At 33.7% G+C, this 21,745-nt stretch overlaps 2 protein-coding genes across 3 annotated transcripts; one reads left to right on the top strand and one right to left on the bottom strand.

Annotated features, from left to right (window-relative positions):
- Positions 1-1,725: 1,725 nt before the first annotated feature.
- Positions 1,726-5,825, top strand: LOC130979899 (DNA (cytosine-5)-methyltransferase DRM2-like). Its single transcript, XM_057903444.1, has 10 exons — positions 1,726-1,765; positions 2,036-2,114; positions 2,210-2,311; positions 2,487-2,592; positions 2,693-2,742; positions 3,198-3,323; positions 3,921-4,017; positions 4,156-4,283; positions 4,385-5,092; positions 5,264-5,825. The coding sequence occupies exons 2-10, from the start codon at positions 2,112-2,114 to the stop codon at positions 5,687-5,689; spliced, it is 1,746 nt and encodes a 581-aa protein (XP_057759427.1). The 5' UTR covers positions 1,726-1,765; positions 2,036-2,111; the 3' UTR covers positions 5,690-5,825.
- Positions 5,826-6,935: 1,110 nt separating this feature from the next.
- LOC130983206 (probable BOI-related E3 ubiquitin-protein ligase 3) lies at positions 6,936-10,924 on the bottom strand. Of its 2 annotated transcripts, XM_057907400.1 has the most exons (6): positions 10,682-10,924; positions 10,522-10,568; positions 9,313-9,489; positions 9,007-9,108; positions 8,052-8,413; positions 6,936-7,744 (listed from the first exon to the last, which is right to left on the bottom strand). In XM_057907400.1, exons 5-6 carry the CDS (start codon positions 8,352-8,354, stop codon positions 7,193-7,195), a joined length of 855 nt encoding a protein of 284 aa, XP_057763383.1. In that variant the 5' UTR covers positions 8,355-8,413; positions 9,007-9,108; positions 9,313-9,489; positions 10,522-10,568; positions 10,682-10,924; the 3' UTR covers positions 6,936-7,192. The 2 variants fall into 2 exon arrangements, with proteins under 2 accessions (XP_057763383.1, XP_057763382.1); XM_057907399.1 differs by lacking the exon at positions 9,007-9,108 and having other exon boundaries at positions 10,682-10,923.
- Positions 10,925-21,745: the final 10,821 nt, after the last annotated feature.

The following is a 21,745-nucleotide window of genomic DNA, read 5'->3' as shown; positions in this document are numbered from 1 at the left end:
TTAATATTTTAATAATCTAATTAGTCATGTTTTCATAGTTATTTTACAAAATCTGCAGATACAAAAACCAAAGATCACACTAAATAAAGTTTCATGAAAACAGGTTAAAAAAAATCTGTTAGCATTAAATTATTATCTTTTAAGATAGACTCCATTAATCGTTTTTTGTGTCTTTTTTTTTTTTTCACAAATGTACATCAACAAAATTTAAAAGATCACTCTATTATACAGATTAAAGTTGTATAAAAAAAATATAAATTTTTTTATAGTTATTTTTTATTATTTTATTATTGTTCAAAATATAAGTCTTAATTTTTTTAATCTCTCTTTCATCTCATAAAAAAAAAATCTATAAACTTACGTATTTACTATATAATTCACCAATTTAAAATCAATGTTATAGAATAAGAATAAAAATCTCAGTTTTATAATAATAATAATAATAATAATAATAATAATAATAATAATAATAATAATAATAATAATAATAATAATAATAATATAAAAAATAACGGTGTTAATGTTATTCAACTTAGATGTGTAAAATTTATAATATTAGTGGTAGTTTCTTCTAAATTTTCGACAAAGCCATCATTGGCAAGGGCAACAGAAAAGTTATTGCCGAGTGACTGTTGAGTGGACATGGAATTGTCAATGTCAACGACAAAGCCACTATTAGAAGCGTTGTTGGGAATGACACTATTAATAGCGATTACAGGGTCACTCTCAACAAAGTTGAGTAGGAGAGAAAATGTTTGACACTACATCAATGGAGATCACTAGGGCTAAGGAACATGAAAAGATTACTTCAGAGAGACGATCATGGTGTCATGAAGGAGTATCTCAAGTGATCAATGATTTTTGTGGTTGTTTTGGTAGGTTAATTATTCTTGCATGAAGGAGCTTTCAATTTTTTGAGTTTAGAAGATGATGTCATTATTTTATATTTGAGAATTGAGAAATTAAAAGAATTTGTTGAGAGTTTGAGGGAATAGGAAAAAGATATAAAAGAAAGTGAGGACTAAGGAGTAACATAAGAATAAAAATGATAGTAGAGTGAGTGTCAATTTTACAGGAAAATAAGTAGACTTATCAATATAAAAAAAATTAGGAACCAACTATAATATAAACCAATTTAATTAATTTCTTTTTATTTTTATTTTAAAATTAAAAAAATTAGGATAGTAAAAAATTATTTTTTTATTTTTTCTATAATGAACCTTTTTTTTCAACTAATTGACTCCAGTTAGCTACTCTTCTAGTTAATTTCCTAGTGAAATTGAATCAATTAATCTTTCTAATAATTTTTCTTTAACTAATATATAGTGAAAATTTATATAAAAATAAAATTTGGACAACAAATTAAATACACGATAAGATTAGCAAGTATTTTTCAAGTTTTATAGTTCTATAAAAATAGAAATGATGTGATAAATTAATTATTTAGAATTTAGTTAAAACATAATATTTAAAGTTAAAATAAAATATATTTTATTTCATATCTTAAACATCTATATAAATAAATTTATTTTATAATAATACATAAAAGAAGGATTAGTTTATCCTCTCATTTTTGTACAAGTATGGGATTAATATCCATAAATTATTATGGATGTTTTGAAATGAACTAAACTTTCATTACTGAACGACGCAGTTTTTTTTTTTTCTCTCTCTCTTTTCTTCTGCTTCAAGAAAACTCACGTACACAGTACGGTAATACACACACCACATTCCTTCTGAATCCTGATTCCACCGCCGTGTTAGCGTAGTAACCTTTTCTACTCTCTCATTCTCTATCTCCGCTTTTTCTCCATCTATTGTTGCTACCTTTTCAATCATTTTTTGCTTGTAGAATCTTCCATTGTTTTACTGTTACATTGCGCTATTTTCATTCAACTGTACTGCTTCAAGAAAAAGTAACGATTGTGTTTTCTACTTACTGATACATTTTAGGGTATGTCTGGTTGGGCTGAAAATTTTTATTATTTTCACGGAAAATTTTCTTCCTCGACCAAACATAGCCTTAATGTGACAGCTGTAGTGTTCGGATTTTGAAACTAGTTCTGCAAAATTGGTTGACTCTTCGTCTTCTTCTTCTTAGCTTCAAACTCATGGTATGTTCATGTTCCCTTTCTAAATCTACGCTTACCAGTTTCGAGTTTCAGTTGTGTTTATTTGTGCTATTGAATTTATTTATTTATTTTTGCAGCATTCACAAGGTTCAAGCTCAAGGAATCAATATGATTGGGACAGTGATGACGAGATTGAGGTATTTGGCATGCCTCAAGAGAGCAATGTACACGGTGTGGAGGTAAATCCTGCGGCCAAATGTGTTACAAATAGTTTTGCTAAGATCACACTAGTATAAAGTCTTGTTTAATATTAATCCACATGTCATCATATTAATTTCAAATTTCATGTTTCGTATTTCATATTTCTCAGTCTTGTTGCTATAATGTGGTGGATGTATTCAATGTTCTGTTTAGGAGAGTGGTTCAACTTGTTCAAGTGCCAAGAACAGCAAGCTGATTCATCACTTTGTGGGAATGGGGTTTTCCGTAGAGGAAGTGATCAAAGCTATTGAGGAAGATGGTTGTTTTGCATTCTCATTTCACATATTTGGAAAGCATTACTCTTACTCCGCCTTGCATCTGAACGGTATCAACTTTATTTTTGTTTCGAACTGTTGTAGGAGAAGACAATGAGGAAAACATTCTGGAGACTCTACTAACACTTGCAGCTGTGAGAAAACACTACTTTCTGTCAATTGCCTACTATTTCACCATCTTATCCATTTACTATTGAAGTCAACCACTTCCCCACTTCGTTTTATTTAATTAATAAAGATTTGACATTGCCTATCCATAACCTATCACAAACTTCTTTTTATCCAGACTTAGAACCGGCTATGAAAGCTTTGCAATAAAGTTTAAACATAGGCAGAGTTTTAAATATCATTAACTGCTACTTATTAGTTTTCACATATACGATTCAGTGAATTTATATTAGTCGATCCTTTGAAGTAGTTATGTAGAAGTGAAGATAATCTTGCTGATATTATCATCTATTTTATCTCTTGTGACTCATGTCAAATAGAAGTACAAAAATATGTATTTAGCAGTAAGTGATTTCATTGTCTTTAGCAGCAGGGGTTGCAATGATTTTAATTTTTTTTAATGGAATCCTCGAGCTTGCAGACCATCGACGATCCTATGCGAGAAGCTTTCACAGAACCATGTGATTTTGCTAAGAAAAGTGTTACAACAATTGACATATCTGATGATGATGATGATGATTATGGTATTACTGATTCTGAAATTGAGGTGGATTTCTTTTCTATGATTTTTCTTTGATACACAACTTTCATTCCATCCTTGTAATTGCAATAGAGTATCCCTTGTAAAATAGTATTCTCATTTGGATTTACTCTGTTTAAACCTCAATTTCAATTATACATTAAACCCAACAGGGGTGATATTATGCATTTTTGTGCATTCTGTAGGTTAGCTAGACCTTGGGGTTCTTTCAGATTAGGAGTATTTCGGTGTTCTGAGCTTGATATCCTTATTGTAACTCAAGTAGAACATGAAATGACAATAGATGAAAAAACTCGGATCATAATTAGTTACCACTCGTGAAGTTGTGATATACGAAATACATAGCAAGCCTAGTCATGTCATTGGATTGCCACTAGAATCAGCGAGTTAAAAAATGAAGTCTTTCATTAATTGAGTGTGACCTTTGATTTTCTGTCATAATCTTGATAAATTAATTTTGACACATCTAAGTGTTAGTCGGCAAAGATTACATCTTTTCAAACTCAATCAACTTCGCAACATAGATACATAATCCATTTGCTAATTAAGATAAAAAAAAGTTTGCAGTCACTAGATATATAAATCTTGGTTATGCTTATGCAGGAAGATGCCTTTACATCAGAGAAGGATGAGACCTTGTCAATACTTGTGAATATGGGATACCCTTTCAAGGAAGCTTTGATAGCTATAGACAAATGCGGTACATGTACTCTGCTATCTTTGTATAAGTAATTAGCATGTTTGAGTTTTGTTTATTTTTTCAATAGCTTGGCCATTCTTCACAATATTTGTTTAATGTTGATTCTTGAATTGTTATTGTAACATTTGGCACTGGCAGGTCCTGGAGCAGATCTCAGTGACCTTGCAGATTTCATTTGTGCTGCTCAATTAGAAAAGGAAATTGAGTCTCATCTTCAAGATCGACCTAACAGGATACATGATACCTCTCTTCATGTGCATAAAAGGGTTTGAGGCTTATAAACTTATCAAATTAATCATTGATGTTTCTACTTGTAAGTAATGCATGCAGTTTTCTGACATGAGGTCTATGCCTTCTTCTATGCCAGTCAAGAGATCACTACTATAATGGGAAAAAGAAAAGCAGAATGTGCAGGAAAAGCCAAAAGAAGCCTTTAGAAATTGACATGGAGGAGATAGAACTATCTATCCCAACAAATGGATTTAGCATAGCAAAAGGACTCTATCCCAGGGTTGTAAGAAAGATCCCAGATAAACTAGCAGGTCCACCATACTTTTATTATGAAAACGTCGCTATTGCTCCTGTAGGAGTTTGGAATAAAATCTCAAATTTTCTATATGGGATTCAGCCAGAGTTTGTTGATTCAAAATTATTTTGTGCTTCAACAAGAAAAAGAGGGTATATCCATAATCTCCCCACTGAAAACCGTTTCCCATTGCTTCCTATCCAACCCCTTACTGTCCAAGAGGCTTTGCCTAACACCAGACAGTGGTGGCCTAAATGGGATCGAAGAACACAGCTCAATTGCCTTCTAACAAGCATTGGAGCTGCCACAGTGACAGAGAAAATAAGAAGAGACCTTGAAGAGTGTGGTGCTGAAACTCCTCCTCCAAATGTCCAAGACACTGTGCTTAAACTGTGTAAAAAGTGGAACTTGGTTTGGGTTGGGAAAAACAAGGTGGCAACCCTTGAACCTGATGAATATGAGATGCTGCTGGGATTCCCAAAGGATCACACTAGAGGTGGAGGAATCAGCAGAACAGATAGATACAAAGCACTTGGGAATGCCTTTCAGGTTTCTTCTTGTTATATCCTCTCACGCACTTAACTTTAGCTTGACATAAAAAATGTTTTGCCATTATGATAACTAAAAATGTTTTCCCCTAAACCTTTTGTCTTTTATCTAGGAAAGGTTGGTGTTTTATGACTAACTAATTCAGTGGAAACAAATGGAATTGGTTTTCAGGTTGACACAGTTGCCTATCATCTTTCAGTATTGAAGGATCAATATCCAAATGGCGTTAATGTTCTGTCCCTCTTCTCTGGCATTGGAGGTGCTGAAGTGGCTCTTCATAGGTTAGGAATAAAGCTCAAGAATGTAGTGTCCGCGGAAATATCTGAAGTCAACAGAAACATCCTTCGCTGTTGGTGGGAACAGACAGAACAAAGGGGTAACCTATTTGAGGTTGAAGATGTACAAAGGGTGACTTCAGAGCATATAAGCCATTGGATAAACCGTTTTGGTGGATTTGACCTTGTCATTGGTGGGAGCCCATGTAATAACCTTTCTGGTAGTAACAGAGTCAGTAGAGATGGCTTGGAAGGGGAGCATTCCTCACTCTTTTATGAATATTATAGGATTGTTAATGAAGTAATGCAAGCACAACGATAATGTGTTGTGTGCTTTTGATAGTGGAAAAAGAGCGGATTCCCACTTAAAGGAGGGCGAAAGTTACTTGAATATTAAGACTACTATTACATTTCATTTTTATATGGGACATGATTCTTTCAGCACTATGTCTACGCATATTTTATTAGATCTTTGTTCTAACATACAATTTCTTCTTCACCCTTTTCTTAGGTTTTGTTTAGGATATTATGGGCTAAAAATTTTAATAGCAAATATAAATTAAATATTATTTGAATTTTAATTTTGATGCACTGATAATATAAAATATTTTATACAATTGTTCAATAATATTTGTTTTTTTATGTCTATTTACACGATTATTATAAAAAATAATTATTTTTGCTGAAATAGCATTATATAACTAGATGAACGTATAAAACTGATTTTATTGACCGTGCATCAAAAATTAAATTCATATTATTTTTTCAATTTTTTTTTGAGACATTGCTTACATTGAGAAAATAAAAACCTTTCTCTTTCACTCTTTTAACCAATACTTTTAAGACGCTCTTTAACTAAATTATTTTTATTATTTTATTTGTTAGTCAACAGCAGCCAATTTCATTGATTGAAAATCAAAGCTAAGCCTCCTTACAATGAGTAAATTTATAATTTGACATGGCATAACACTAATGAACATCCAAGTCTAAGACTTTACCAAAAAGCTCTACACAATTCTAAATAGGATAAAACAAACTAAGGACGAATTTACATCACACAAATAGACAAATATAAAAGTTCAAGTGAGTTCATCACATATCCTGGCTTGCCTTGAAGACAATGAATGAGTTGTTAGAGTCAGACTTGTGATTTTGACACAGATGCATCAGCTCAGCAATCCTAGCCTACGCAAATTGCAAAGACTTCCACAAGATTTTACAAACAATATGTAGTTCAGTTTCTTTTTAATCGTGCAGTTGGTGACCGCCATTTATTAAATTTCCACGGTTTTAAAAGCGGGATAGGTTATTATTAGGTAGCATACAACATTGCGAATTCGGTTGACAGTTAGAAAATACTAATCAAAGTATTGGTTTGAAATAGCTAATCCTTTAAAAAAACAAAGCTAATTCTATTTTTTCAAAAAATAAAAAAAAAACTGTAATTTTCTTTGTTAAGAAAGACTTACAAATATTACTTCCTTTTTTATTTTAATTATTCAACAAGTAATGTCAGCCTCAGGAGTCAGGACACATTTACCTTTCCCCTATTTCTCTGTTCATAATCATTGTAAACAATTGATGCATCTCATCAGCAATTAGGTGAAGCTCCATGGTGAAAAAAGTCTACATAAAAATAGGCTTTTGGTACAAGGAGCATATGTAGTAGTGTTATTAACACAAGTGTATAGAACTATCCCTTGAAGTAGTTCATTTTTTTTAGGTGACAAGTACTTTTTAACTTGAACATTATGATGAACTTTTTCACAGAGAGAACAGTGATTCTTTTTTTCTTTTTAAGTACTTCCATTTTGCGAGTTATGACTTATGAGAGATATACCTCCACACTTCCAGTCTTAATCAATTGGCAAACAGGACAAACATTGATAAATCCATCACAGTCCTTACACAAGCACAGGTGCCTACAAGGCATCAACAACATGCAAACCTCCTTCGCCTTGCACGCTCGGCAACTCAGGTTCTCCATGCCTTGGTAATTCTTGTACGTGGATTTCATATGCTGTGCGCCTGCAACGCTGAAGAGGTTATTAGGATCTATGTAGGAAGCAGTGTCGTCAATTTCGCTGTCTCCGAATCCTTCCTTCCCTTGTTCAACTCCTTGAGATATTGCCTGCTGGAGATTGTTTTTTAACACATTGACGATTGACTCGTTGTACTTGGCTCTGTAGTGCCAGTTTTGTGCTTCCATAGCCACCTGCTTTATTCTATCTGCTAGCTCCCTATTTTTTCTGTTCATGTTATCAATCTCTATATCTTTCTCCTTTAGCTTCTTAGTAACGCCTTTTTCAATCGAAGTAAGGAGAGAAGCCATGTGTTTTTGCTTCATGTCCCTCACTCCTTTTGACAATTGTTCCTTCTGTACAGAGAGGAATATGAAAAACTCAGAACAGCACAAAATAACCAAAAGGAGAAAATTCAGCCCAAATAATAGCACAATGATATATTAAAAAACATGATACTAGTGGCAATTTCATAAGAAAAGCGCGAAAGCATCAAAGATGAAAGTGAATAATGTGTGTATTTCTCCCTTTTGATATAGAGTAGGATAATCATCCATAACTTCCTGAAGGATACAAATATCATAAACATGGATCACAATAACCCTAATGACATTCACAACCAACATTATCTAGGGGAAACAAAATCCTGCAAAGATATATTACCTGAAGTTTAATATATTGGTCTAACTCTTCTTGCTGCCTATCAAGCTCGCTTCTGATATTATCACCGAGTGACAGCAAGATAGAGGGTGCAGCATTCATGCTTCCACTTGCGGAAGTGACAGATGAGTTGCGCTCATCGTCATCATATGAAAGCCTTAATCCTGTTGACACAGGATTAGGATTCGGAATGCTTGCTGATCGATCAGCATCATCTTGGCAGACATTGTAATTTAAGGAAATCTGAAGCCTTTTCTGCTTCGAGATATCTTCCATTTCCCTGCTTCTTTTGTTTGGCTGAATCATGGGACTGATATGCTCATTTCCAAAGTAATTAACTGGATCAACACTGCATCCAGCTTGTACTGTAACAGAATTTGCACTTTCATCACTAGTCTGACAAGGTAGAACTCTAGAATACAAGAATTATTAAAGGAAGTATAATTAATTAAGCAGCTATTTGGAATACTTTGTTTGCTACCTTTGATTAAATCATAATTCTCACACCTTCAATGACAAATTTTTAGGACAAGTCTTGTTGAATAAGAGTAGGTGCTTAGCTTTCATTTGGTGCAAAGCACATGATCTTTTTTTGAAGGATTTCTCATTTTTGGCTTTTGTACGATCTCTTATCCATGTTTTTTGCATTCTTATCCTCTCCGTACTAATATTATTTTATATATAATTTCAAAAGAAAAAAGGAACTGGACAACTATCAAAATTTTGAAAGAAAAAAAAAAGAAGAAATAGTTCCTAATTTCAGCAACATAAACTAAGAATATCACAATAACAGCAGCAAAGACAATCATCTGTTCTAAAAGCAATCTATATTCTAATATTTAAACATCAAAATATATAAGAAAGGAGACCAGGATAAGTACAAGAAACAATCTTGACCACGTTCTACAGCATCGGGAATGCATACTTGCAATGCAAGAAGAAAAATATGCATACATACACTAAACAGGACAAGTTCAAAAGCCATAACATTGCACTCCTCCATCGGTCCATCCACATTCAACAAAAAATGGTAATGTTACCATGCTTGGGGCAGATAAGACTGAAAGGGACAGAACCATAGAAAGTTCAAAATAAAAATATGTAAAGTAGCTCTTGACTAAATCCAGGAAAATAAAGTAATGTTATGTAACTTCAAAATTAGTTAACCGGACAAATAAGTTGAACAAAACAAAGAATAGACGCAATGTATAACGTCTAACTAGCAATCATATCACTACAAAACCAAAAGGAGAAGAGAACTCACAGTTTCCAAACAACTGCAATTGATTTGCTGGATTTGTTTGATATCGAAATTGAGTCTCGTCCAGGAAAACAGGAAGCGGGTTACCATTGTTGCCCCCCAACATTATACCAGAAACTTCCCTTTCCTAACTCAACTTATGTAGCTTTACGTTTCTTTGTTGAAGCTACCAAAAAATACCTACTCGAACAAGAAAAAATGTCAAACACAACATCAAATTCAAAGGATAAGAAAAAGTAAATAACAAATATCCAAGAACCACCAAAACAATGATATCACCACAACAATTTAAATTATATATCTTGAGAAGTGTGGGGTAGTTGATGTTCCAATGAAGCTTCAGCTCACAAAGCGATACACTAGCTTCTAAAAATTGATAAATAGGAGTTTCAAAGCAGTTACTTGAAGTTCAATAAACAAAAAAAAAGTTTGGTTGGTTGCAAAAATAATAAGATGCAATTCTTCAGAAGCAATATGAACATCAAATGCTGGCAATATATATCTTCACTTTCATATAATTTATCATACAGATTCTCAGATAAATGCTGACATTTTCGCAGCTACAAGTTTAAGAGTAAAACACCAGATATTAACAACTACAAAGCGCAAAGCAGCTAACCCTTAGGGTTCCTCCAAGGTCCAACCAAAAACGAAATCCAAGAAATAAGGGCCTAACATTCCCTTTAAAGAATCATAATAAGAAGCAAGGAAATTTATTTTTTTTATTTATTTTTATGCAGAAACAATATTTAGCAGGTTTTCTGATACAAATGTGCACTAATTAGATATGCCAAATTCCAATCAAGGGAAAATTTGAAAGCATAAAATAAAAGTAGTACAATAGCATGTGAGTACCCAGAAACTAAAATGGATTGAAACTCAGCTAAGCCCCATTCAATATGCTAAGAGAACATGATAAAGGTTACAAACAGAAAACTAGAAATTGAAACACCCCTTAAACCAGATATACATTAAAATCTGAGCACAAGAAGCTCTCTGAGGAATTGGCAACACATGATGTTAATTAGACAACATAGGATGGGAAACATAAGATGAATGCATAACAATAACAAAATCATATCTTGTTCCTAAATATAAAAACACAATCACAATCAACGCAGATTAAAAAACAAAAACAATAAATAAAAATTTCCATGAAAAATCAAACTTTAATGGTTGGACAAAGAACTAAGTATGAAAATTCATGGTTACCTCGAGTTTCACGAACTTTGTTGGGCTCCTGGGTGGAAAAACAAAATCTGCAATGCAATCAATTGTAAAATACGCAAAATCAGACACCACAACCCGAAAAGAAAAAAACTTTATAACAAGAGAATACGAATTAACAGCACAAATAACAAGCGATTAATACCTGGAGAATGAAATGCTTTGAAATAGGGCCGAAAGAAAGAAGAAAAGGAAATTCCTCTAGAAAGAGAAAAGGATCAAGTTGATAGACATCGAGAGAGAACGATGGACCAAAAGGATCACGGAAAAGAAGAAGAGAGAGAGATCTGGAAAAGAAGGTTTAAGAGAGTGGATGTGTGATGATTGATGGATAGAAGAAATAGAATGGAGAGTAGTGGATGTTGCAGAAAATAAGCCAAAAAATATTCATATAATTTTATATTATTATTTATTTATTAGTATTAATGCATTGAAATTGAAACTGGTTACGCAAACCGAAACCAATTTCAGGTTTTTCTCTCTTTTTTTCATTTTTTTAATTGTAAAGCAATATTATTCATTTATTATTTTTTATTTGTTGAATTTTGATAAATGGATACGACAAAGTGTGAAGAGTGAGAGAGAGCATTATTTCCGGAATCCCGCTAAGTCTCTCCGTACTATCTGTCATGCGTGACATAAACATTTGCCTAATCACAAAATCATGTCCCTCTTTAATTTCTTTTATTAACTATTTAAGTATTGACATATAATATTATTTACTATTCTTTTTAAAATGATGGTATTTTTTTACTTTTCTTAATACAATAAAAAACACTATACTTAAATATAAGGCTAATTTTTATCGATATGGAACCTACAGGGGAGCTTTTCACAGATATGGAAGTATGGGGGAATACACGCATATGTGGGATAGCTTTCTGACACTGTGAGGGTGGAGAAATCGCACCGTGCGATTTGTATGAGAAGGAGAAATGAAAATTTATGCTACATGAAATCGCACCGTGCGATTTGTATGATAAGGAGAAATGAGATTTTCTGCTACTGAATTCGCACCCTCCGTTTAAAGTTGGGTGTGTTACAACGGTGCAACAAATCGCATGGTGCGAGTTGTAGGGGTTGGATATTGGTACGAACTCGCACCCTCCGTTTTGAGTGGGGATGAAGTTTATTCCAGGAAATTGAATAGGAAATCGCATGATGCGATTTGAGTTGTAAATATTTAGCTGTGTCATGTTAACCTAGTCGATGGGTGCGAGTTCCTTAAAATGGTCCATATAAAAGCACGCAGTAAGGAAGTAGGTCACTCGCGTCTTCTTCTTCCCCAACTTGAACGGCTGCATACTCTTCTGTTTCTTCTTTCTCATTTCCTTATTATTATCTGGTGATTCAAAGTTGAACTCTACTTGCCAAATCTATCTTCTTTTCTGGAACATCATTCATACTAACTAATTAATAGTTTCCCAAACTAAGACTAACTCACAACAACAAAAACATTTACCTTCATTCATTACAATATACCTACATAATAATTTGAATAGAATTATAAAAATTAAATTAAACCTATTTTCAATATTACAATTATAACCGTTGGGGCTCCAATTTTTTTTTTAATTTCCTTATATTTATATTTAAACATAAACATAACTATAAAAATTAAATTAAACCTATTCTCAATATTAGTTACAATTATAACCGTTGGGGGTCCAATTTTTTTAATTTCCTTATATTTATATTTAAACATAAACATAACTATAATAATACAAAACATTCAAAATTCACATTCTAAAATTTCCGTGCTCTCTATAAAAAACGTCCCAAACTTACTAAATAATAACAATAATTTCACTAACAATAATACTTATATTCTAAAAATTAATTCCAAAAATTCTAAAAATCTTAAAAAATACATATAAATCCTAAAAAATAGTAATAATCATTCTATCCTATGGATATTTCTAATTTGCACTTCTAATAACAACAATCATAACAAATAAATATTTTACATTAATACTTTTAAATAAAAAAATTTAAAAACCTTAAAAAAAAACTTACATAATCAGAGTGACTGAGATAATGCATGATATGAAGCTCAGGTCGATCAACATCTCTAGTTTTATTTTTTTGGGCATTCTTTCATGTATTGAAACATGCAGAAATGAGAGGAGGAAGATGAACAACAATGGGGGCTTCAGGTTTGAAAACGAAAGCTGGGAGAGTGATGTCTCGGAGGGTGAGAGAAGTTAATGCATGTGTGAGGGAGCTGTTATAAGGGCACCGAATTGGGGTGGCTCCTGCTACGCGACACGTGTCTTCGGTGGTGGCAATCGCACGGTGAGATTTGCTGGACGGAACTCGCACGGTGAGATTTGCTTAGTGGAACTCGCACGGTGCGAGTTGGGTGGTCACTGACACTACACTCTCGTCATTCCCCTCCCTCCCCCATAACGGCGTCTGTTAGAAGTTCCGGTACCATATTGAAATTAAAAAGCGTAAATATAACATAGGTTTAGATATAAATTTTTTAATATACAAAAAATATAAGTGATAATTATTTTTATTAGAATGGAATAGAAGTTAGTCACGTGTTTCGCACAAATTTATTTATTATGTAATAATGGATAATTGTTTTAAAAACACTTATAGAGAATGTATTAAATAAAAGATATACATCTAGATATAAAACTAACCATATCATTAATGAAATTTTCACTAAAATAAAACAGAATAAATGCATAATTACGTTATTCTTCTACGTTGAATTTGGTTTTGGTTATATCCGTATTCTTATCAATCACCATAAATCATTGTTATTAATGTAAAAAAGTATAGGGAACCAAATTTTGTATTGTGTCGTTGCTTTACTAACCAAATTTGGTCTGCAACTTGGTTTAAATGGTTGAAAAATTATTTAATTTTTTAATTTATTTATGGATAATATTTATTAATTATAATTATAAATTATATTATTTTAAATTAAATGACTTATATAATGATAATTTTATTTATTGTTATAAATATTAAATTAAATTAGTCATAATTATTTTTGATTTGGAATTAAATTAGAATAAAATCATATATTACTTTTATTTGTATTTTAGATATTATTTTTATTTGGAGCTTTAGGGTTTAATGAGTATCACACTCAAATATAAATAGTGACTTTAAAGTTTCGGTCTCTAACATATCAAAGTCGTCTCCGTAACTTTTTTTCTATCAGAGAGGTTACAATTTAGTCCTACCAGAAATACAGAAAATTTTAGTTGAGAAAGAATGAAACAACTCTTCTATCACTTTTATGAATATAAATATGCTTTCGCATTATGACATGTATTTTTTATATTTTAATATGGATTATATGGATTATAAAAACAATTTGTTCTAACATAAATATGTATTGCTTTGATTTTTCTACAAAATTTTGATTAAAATTGTCAAATTGGTAAAATTAAAACACAAATAATATGATAGTCTAGCTCTATGACTGCTAGAAATATCATTGGTCGAGTATGTGTGCATCTATTATATTTTCACACTCTTCAGTTTTCAATAATATTTTTGTTTCTTAATAACATTTCTATTGTTGAAATGTCACTCGAAATGCCAAAATTTCACATTCTTTAAGAACGACATGATACAAACAGAGGCGGCAAATACGGATAACGACTCAAATGATGCGACATCAGTCAAGGTGCAAGAGTTAGCGGACGTAGACGAACTGGCGACTATGTGGTGAGATGGAAATGGTTAAGGCGTCTGATGCACCACTATTTCGTGGTACATCTTGTGATTAATTGAGTGGATTTTATCCACTATTCTCACACTTATTCATAGAAATCGCATATTTTACATTTTTCTTCCTGATTTTGTGCTATGAAAGGAAACATGCTTCTTTGGCCTTAATTTTGCTAATTTCAATCCTCTCTTATTACCATTCGATGCCTTGATATGTGTGTTAAGTGTTTTCAGGTTTTATAGGACAGGAATGGCTTAGAGGATGGAAAGGAAGCATGCAAAAGTGGAAGGAATACAAGAAGCTGAAGGAACTGCAAAGCTGTCAACCCTGACTTCTTCGCACTCAATCGATCATAACTTGAGCTACAAAGGTCCAAATGAGGCGGTTCCAGTTGCGTTGAAAAGCTAATATTCGAAGATTCGCAACGATATATAATTCGCCATAGTTGCCTTACGGTTAGACGATGCGCACGCGTGAAGCATGCGTACGCGTGGATTGTGCTGCAGACAACGCTTACGCGTGACAGAGCCACGTGCTAGACGTATCAGAAATCGCTGGGGGCAATTTTTGGGCTGTTTTTGACCCAGTTTTCGACCAAGAAAACACATATTAGAGGCTGCAGAGTGGAGGAATCAAATGTACACTCTTCATTCACACAATTTTAGGTTTTAGATGTAGTTTTCTAGAGAGAGAGGTTCTCTCCTCTCTCTAGGTTTTAGGATTTAGGATTTCTCTTAGTTTTAGGTTTATTTCTCCTCCAATCCAGGTTCAATGTTCCTTTAACTTAGTTTTTCTTCTACTTTTATTTATTCTATTACTTTAATTTATGAATTCTCATGTTAGATTTGATTTCTTTTATTAATGCAATTTGAGGTATTTCATGTTTATTGCTTACTTCCACATTTGTTGTTATTGAATCTCTTGGATTTGGTTGAGTAATTGGTGACACTTGAGTTATCAAACTCCTTTGTTGATTGATAATTGTTATGTTTGCTAGTTGATTTAAATCCCACTAACTCTAGTCTTTTCATAGGAGTTGACTAGGACTTGGAAAATCAATTTGATTTTTCCACTTGACTTACCTTCATAGCTAGAGGTTGACCAAGTGGGAGCAATGAACAATTCTCATCACAATTGATAAGGATAACTAGGATAGCACTTCTAATTCTCATACCTTGCCAGAACTTTTCTAGTTATTAGTTTATTCCTCTTACAATTTACTATTCTTGCTTCTTATCTTAAAAACCCCAAAATACACCTTTCCATAACCAATTATAAGCACACTTCCCTGCAATTCCTTGAGAGACGACCCGATGTTTAAATACTTCGGTTATCAATTTTATTAGGGGTCTATTACTTGTGACAACCAAAACTTTTGCATGAAAGGATTCTTTGTTGGTTTAGAAGCTATACTTTCAACGAGAACTTATTTGCGAAATTCTTTACCACACTGAAACCCGTTCATCAAAAATGGCACCGTTGCCGGGGAATTGCAAACGTGTGCCTTATTATTGGTTATTGTAAATATTTGCTTTTTGCTTGTTTGGTAGTTTTTGTTAGTTTAGGACTTAGTTGCTTATTTTTTCTAGTTTTTGTTTTTATTTTCTTTAGCTACTATGAACTCTCACCCCTTTGGCTATGAATTTGGTTACAATTATGTTGCAGAAAGAGGAGATTATTGATGAGCGGATAATTTATACGCTTTTTGGCATTGTTTTTATATAGTTTTTAGTAAGTTTGAGCTACTTTTAGGGATGTTTTCATTAGTTTTTATGTTAAATTCACATTTCTGGACTTTACTATGAGTTTGTGTGTTTTTCTGTGATTTCAGGTAAATTCTGACTGAAATTGAGGGATTTGAGCAAAACTCTGAAAAAGGCTGACAAAAGGACTGCTGATGCTGTTGGATTCTGACCTCCCTGCACTCGAAATGGATTTTCTGGAGCTACAGACCTCCAATTGGCACGCTCTCAACGGCGTTGGAAAGTAGACATCCAGGGCTTTCCAGCAATATATAATAGTCCATACTTTATTTGAAGAATGACGACGCAAACTGGCGTTGAACGCCAAGTACACGCTCCTTTCTGGAGTTAAACGCCAGAAAAACGTCATAATCCGGAGTTGAACGCCCAAAGCACATCACAACTCGAAATTCAACTCCAAGAGAAGCCTCAGCTCGTGGATAGATCAAGCTCAGCCCAAGCATACACCAAGTGGGCCCCAGAAGTGGATTTATGCATCAATTACTTACTCATGTAAACCCTAGGAGCTAGTTTATTATAAATAGGATGATTTACTAATGTATCAATCATCTTTTGATCTCAGTTCTGTTTTATTCTTCATCTTAGGAGATCATTGATCACGTTTAGGGGGCTGGCCATTCGGCCATGCCTGAACCTCTTGCTTATGTATTTTCAACGGTGGAGTTTCTGCACACCATAGATTAAGGGTGTGGAGCTCTGCTGTACCTCAAAGATTAATGAAGTTCTATTTTCTTTTATTCAATTCTCTATCTTATTCTTATTCCAAGATATTCATTCGTACCCAAGAACATGATGAATGTGATGAGCTAATAATTCTCATCATCATTCTCACTTATGAGCGCGCGTGATTGACAACCACTTCCGTTCTACATGCAACAAAGCTTGAATGTGTATCTCTTAGATTCCCAACAGAATCTTCGTGGTATAAGCTAGATAGATGGCGGCATTCATCTGGATCCGGAAAGTCCAACCTTGTCTGTGGTGTTCCGAGTAGGATCCTGGGAATCCGGAAAGTCTCACCTTGTCTGTGGTATTCCGAGTAGGATTCCGTTCATGAATGACTGTGACGTGCTTCAAACTTTAACCTGCTGGGCGTTAGTGACAAACGCAAAAGAGGGATTCTATTCCAGTAGGAGCGGGAACCAACCGGTGATTGGCCGTACTGTGACAGAGTGCGTGCATTAGCTTTCACTGCGAGGATAGGATGTAGCTATCAACCATGGGTGATGCCTCCAGACTGGTTAGCTGTGCGAGTGACAGCCGTGCAGGTTATTTCCCCGAGAGGAATGAAAGTAGCCACAGCTGATAGTGAACCCCTATACAAAGCTTGCCATGGAGAGGAGTAAGAAGGATTGAGTAGAAGCAATGGGATAGCAGGCGTCCGAGAGCTCTACAGCATCTCCATTCCGCTTATCTGAAATTCCTACCAATGAATCTGCATAAGTATCTCTATCCCTTTTATTATTCCTTTTTATTAGAACAATCCAATTATCACTATTACAAATGTTCAATTCGCCTAACTGAGATTTGCAAGGTGACCATAGCTTGCTTCATACCAACAATCTCTGTGGATTCGACCCTTACTCACGTAAGGTTATTACTTGGACGACCCAGTACACTTGCTGGTTAGTTGAACGGAGTTGTGAATTCCACCAGAGCCATAATTAGAACATTGATCACAAATGATACAAGAATTTGAATCACAATTTCGTCCACCAAGTTTTTGGCGCCGTTGCCGGGGATTGTTCGAGTATGGACAACTGACGGTTCATCTTGTTGCTCAGATTAGGTAATTTTCTTTTCAAAAATCTTTTTCAAAATTTTTCTTTTAAATTTTTCGTGTTTTTAAACATTATTTTCGAAAATAATTAATAAAAATCCAAAAAAATTAGAAAATCATAAAAATCAAAAAAAAATATTTTGTGTTTCTTGTTTGAGTCTTGTGTCAATTTTTAAGTTTGGTGTCAATTGCATGCTTTTAAAATTTTTCTTGCATTTTTTCGAAAATCTCATGCATTCATAGTGTTCTTCATGATCTTCAAGTTGTTCTTGATAAGTCTTCTTGTTTGATCTTGATGATTTCTTGTTTCGTGTCTTTTCTTGTTTTTCATGTGCATTTTTGCATTCATATTTTCCATGCATTAAAGATTTCTAAGTTTGGTGTCTTGCATATTTTCTTTGCATTAAAAATTTTTCAAAATTATGTTCTTGATGTTCATCATGATCTTCAAAGTGTTCTTGGTGTTCATCTTGACATTCATAGCATTCTTGCATACATTCATTGTTTTGATCTAAAAATTTCATGCATAAAGCATTTTTGTTGTTTTTCTCTCATAATTAAAAATTCAAAAATCAAAAAAATATCTTTTCCTTATTTCCCTCCAAATTTTCGAAATTTTGGGTTGACTTGGTCAAAAAATTTTCAAAATTAGTTATTTCTTACAAGTCAAGTCAAAATTTCAATTTTAAAAATCTTATCTCTTCAAAATCTTTTTCAAAATCATATCTTTTTCAAATTTTTTATTATTTTTCGAAAATTTCAAAAATCTTTTTCAAATTATTTTCAAAATCTTTTTCTTATCTTTATATGTAATTTTCGAAAATTCACTAATAATTAATGTGATTGGTTCAAAAATTTGAAGTTTGTTACTTTCTTGTTAAGAAAGGTTCAATCTTTAAGTTCTAGAATCTTATCTTGTAGTTCCTTGTTAGTGAAGTAAATAATTTCAAAATTTTTAAATTAAATCTTTTTATCTTTTATTTAATCTTTTTTCAAAAATTTTATCTTTTTCAAAATTTGATTTCAAAAATATCTTATCTAACTTACTATCTTCTTATCTTTTTAAATTTTGATTTCAAATCTTTTTCAATCAACTAACTAACTTTTTGTTTGTTTCTTATCTTTTTCAAAACCATCTAACTACTTTTCCCTCTCAAATTTTCGAAAATATCTCTCTCTTTTTCAAAAATTCTTTTTAATTAATTAATTGTTTCATGTTTTAATTTTAATTACACTTTATCTCTAATTTTCGAAAATCACTAACTCTTTTTCAAAATTATTTTCGAAATCCCTCTTCTCTTTTCTTCTTCTATTTAATTATTTAATTACTAACACTTCTCTTCACCTCTCTTCTTCTAAAAAACCGAACCCCATTCTTCATTCTTCTACCCCCTTTCTTTTTCTACTAACATAAAGGAATCTCTATACTGTGACATAGAGGATTCCTTTTTCTTTTCTTGTTTTCTTCTCTTTCATATGAGCAGGAACAAGGATAAAGGCACTCTTGTTGAAATTGATCCAGAACCTGAAAGGACTCTGAAGAGAAAATTAAGAGAAGCTAAATTACAACAATCCAGAAACAACCTTTCAGAAACATTAGCACAAGAGGTGATGGCCGAAAATTATAATAATAATGCAAGGAGAATGCTTGGTGACTTCACAAAGCCAACATCCAAGTTTGATGGAAGAAGCATCTCCATTCCTGCCATTGGAGCCAATGATTTTGAGCTTAAGCCTCAACTAGTTGCTTTAATGCAACAAAACTGCAAGTTTTATGGACTTCCATCTGAAGATCCTTACCAGTTTTTAACTGAGTTCTTGCAGATCTGTGACACTGTAAAGACAAATGGAGTTAATCCTGAAGTCTACAGACTCTTGCTTTTCCCTTTTGCTGTAAGAGACAGAGCTAGAGTATGGTTGGATTCACAACCCAAGGATAGCCTGGACTCATGGGATAAGCTTGTCACTGCATTCTTAGACAAGTTCTTTCCTCCTCAAAAGCTGAGCAAGCTGAGAGTGGATGTTCAAACCTTCAAACAAAAAGATGGTGAATCCCTCTATGAAGCTTGGGAAAGATACAAGCAGCTGACCAAGAGATGTCCATCTGACATGTTTTCAGAATGGACCATATTAAATATATTCTATTATGGTCTCTCTGAATTTTCGAAAATGTCATTGGACCATTCTGCAGGTGGATCTATTCACCTGAAGAAAACGCCTGAAGAGGCTCAAGAACTCATTGACATGGTTGCAAACAACCAGTTCATGTATACTTCTGAGAGGAATTCCGTGAACAATGGGGTACCTCAGAAGAAAGGAGTTCTTGAAATTGATGCTCTGAATGCCATATTGGCTCAGAACAAAGTGTTGACTCAACAGGTCAACATGATCTCTCAGAATCTGAATGGATTGCAACATGCATCCAACAGTAATAGAGAGGCAGCTTCTGAAGAAGCTTATGATCCTGAAAACCCTGCCATGGCAGAGGTTAATTACTTAGGTGAACCTTATGGAAACACCTATAACCCAACATGGAGAAATCATCCAAATTTCTCATGGAAGGATCAACAAAAACCTCAACAAGGTTTTAACAATGGTGGACGTGCAAGGCTGAATAATAGTAAGCCATATCCATCATCTTCTCAGCAACAGACAGAGAACTCTGAACAAAACAATTCTAATTTAGCCAACATAGTCTCTGATCTGTCAAAGGCCACTTTCAGTTTCATGAATGAAACCAGATCTTCCATTAGAAATCTGGAAGCACAAGTGGGCCAGCTGAGTAAGAAAGTTATTGAAACTCCTCCCAGTATTCTCCCAAGCAATACAGAAGAGAATCCAAAAGGAGAGTGCAAGGCCATTGATTTAATCAAAGTGACCGAATGCACTAGGGAGGAGGAGGACGAAAATCCTAAGGAGAAAGACCTCCTGGGACGTCCTTCAAGCATGAAGGAGTTTCCTATTAAGGATCCAGAGGAATCTGAGGCTCATCTAGAGACCATAGAGATCCCATTAAATCTCCTTCTGCCATTCATGAGCTCTGAAGAATATTCATCCTCTGAAGAGGATGAAGATGTGATTGGAGAGCAAGCTGCTCTATATTTAGGAGCTATCATGAAGCTGAATGCCAAACTGTTTGGTAATGAGACTTGGGAAAGTAAACCTCCCTTACTCATTAGTGAACTAGACACTTGGATTCAGAAAATTCTACCTCAAAAGAAACAAGATCCTGGCAAGTTCCTAATACCTTGTACCATTGGCACCATGAGCTTTGAAAAAGCTCTATGTGATCTGGGGTCAGGGATAAATCTTATGCCACTCTCTGTAATGGAGAAGATGGGGATCATTGAGGTACAACCTGCCTTGTTCTCATTACAATTGGCAGATAAGTCCATAAGACAAGCTTATGGATTAGTAGAGGACGTGCTAGTAAAGGTTGAAGGCCTTTACATCCCTACTGATTTCATAATCCTAGATACTAGGAAGGAAGATGATGAATGCATCATCCTAGGAAGACCTTTCCTAGCCACAGCAGGAGCTGTGATAGATGTCAACAGAGGTGAGTTAGTCCTTCAATTGAATGGGGACTACCTTGTGTTTCAAGCACATGGCCATCCCTCTATGACAAAAGAGAGTAAGCATGAAGAGCTTCTCTCAGTTCAGAGTCAAGAAGAGCCTCCACAGTTAAACTCTAAGTTTGGTGTTGTGAGGCCACAACCAAACTCTAAGTTTGGTGTTCAAACCCCATATCCAAACTCTAAGTTTGGTGTTGGGAACACTACACACTAAATTGACCTGATCACCTTGTGGCTCCATGAGAGCCACTGTCAAGCTATTGACATTAAAGAAGCGCTTGTTGGGAGGCAACCCAATTTTATTCATCTAATTTTATTTTATTTTGTTTCTTTGTTATTTTTGTGTTTTATTAGGTACATGATCATGAGGAGTCACGAAAAAATCAAAAAAAAT

The sequence above is a fragment of the Arachis stenosperma genome, chromosome 5 (assembly GCF_014773155.1).
Source record: "Arachis stenosperma cultivar V10309 chromosome 5, arast.V10309.gnm1.PFL2, whole genome shotgun sequence".
NCBI classification, from domain to species: domain Eukaryota; kingdom Viridiplantae; phylum Streptophyta; class Magnoliopsida; order Fabales; family Fabaceae; genus Arachis; species Arachis stenosperma.
The sequence above is the reverse complement of the archived record's forward strand: the minus strand, read 5'-3'. Positions and strand labels throughout refer to the sequence as shown.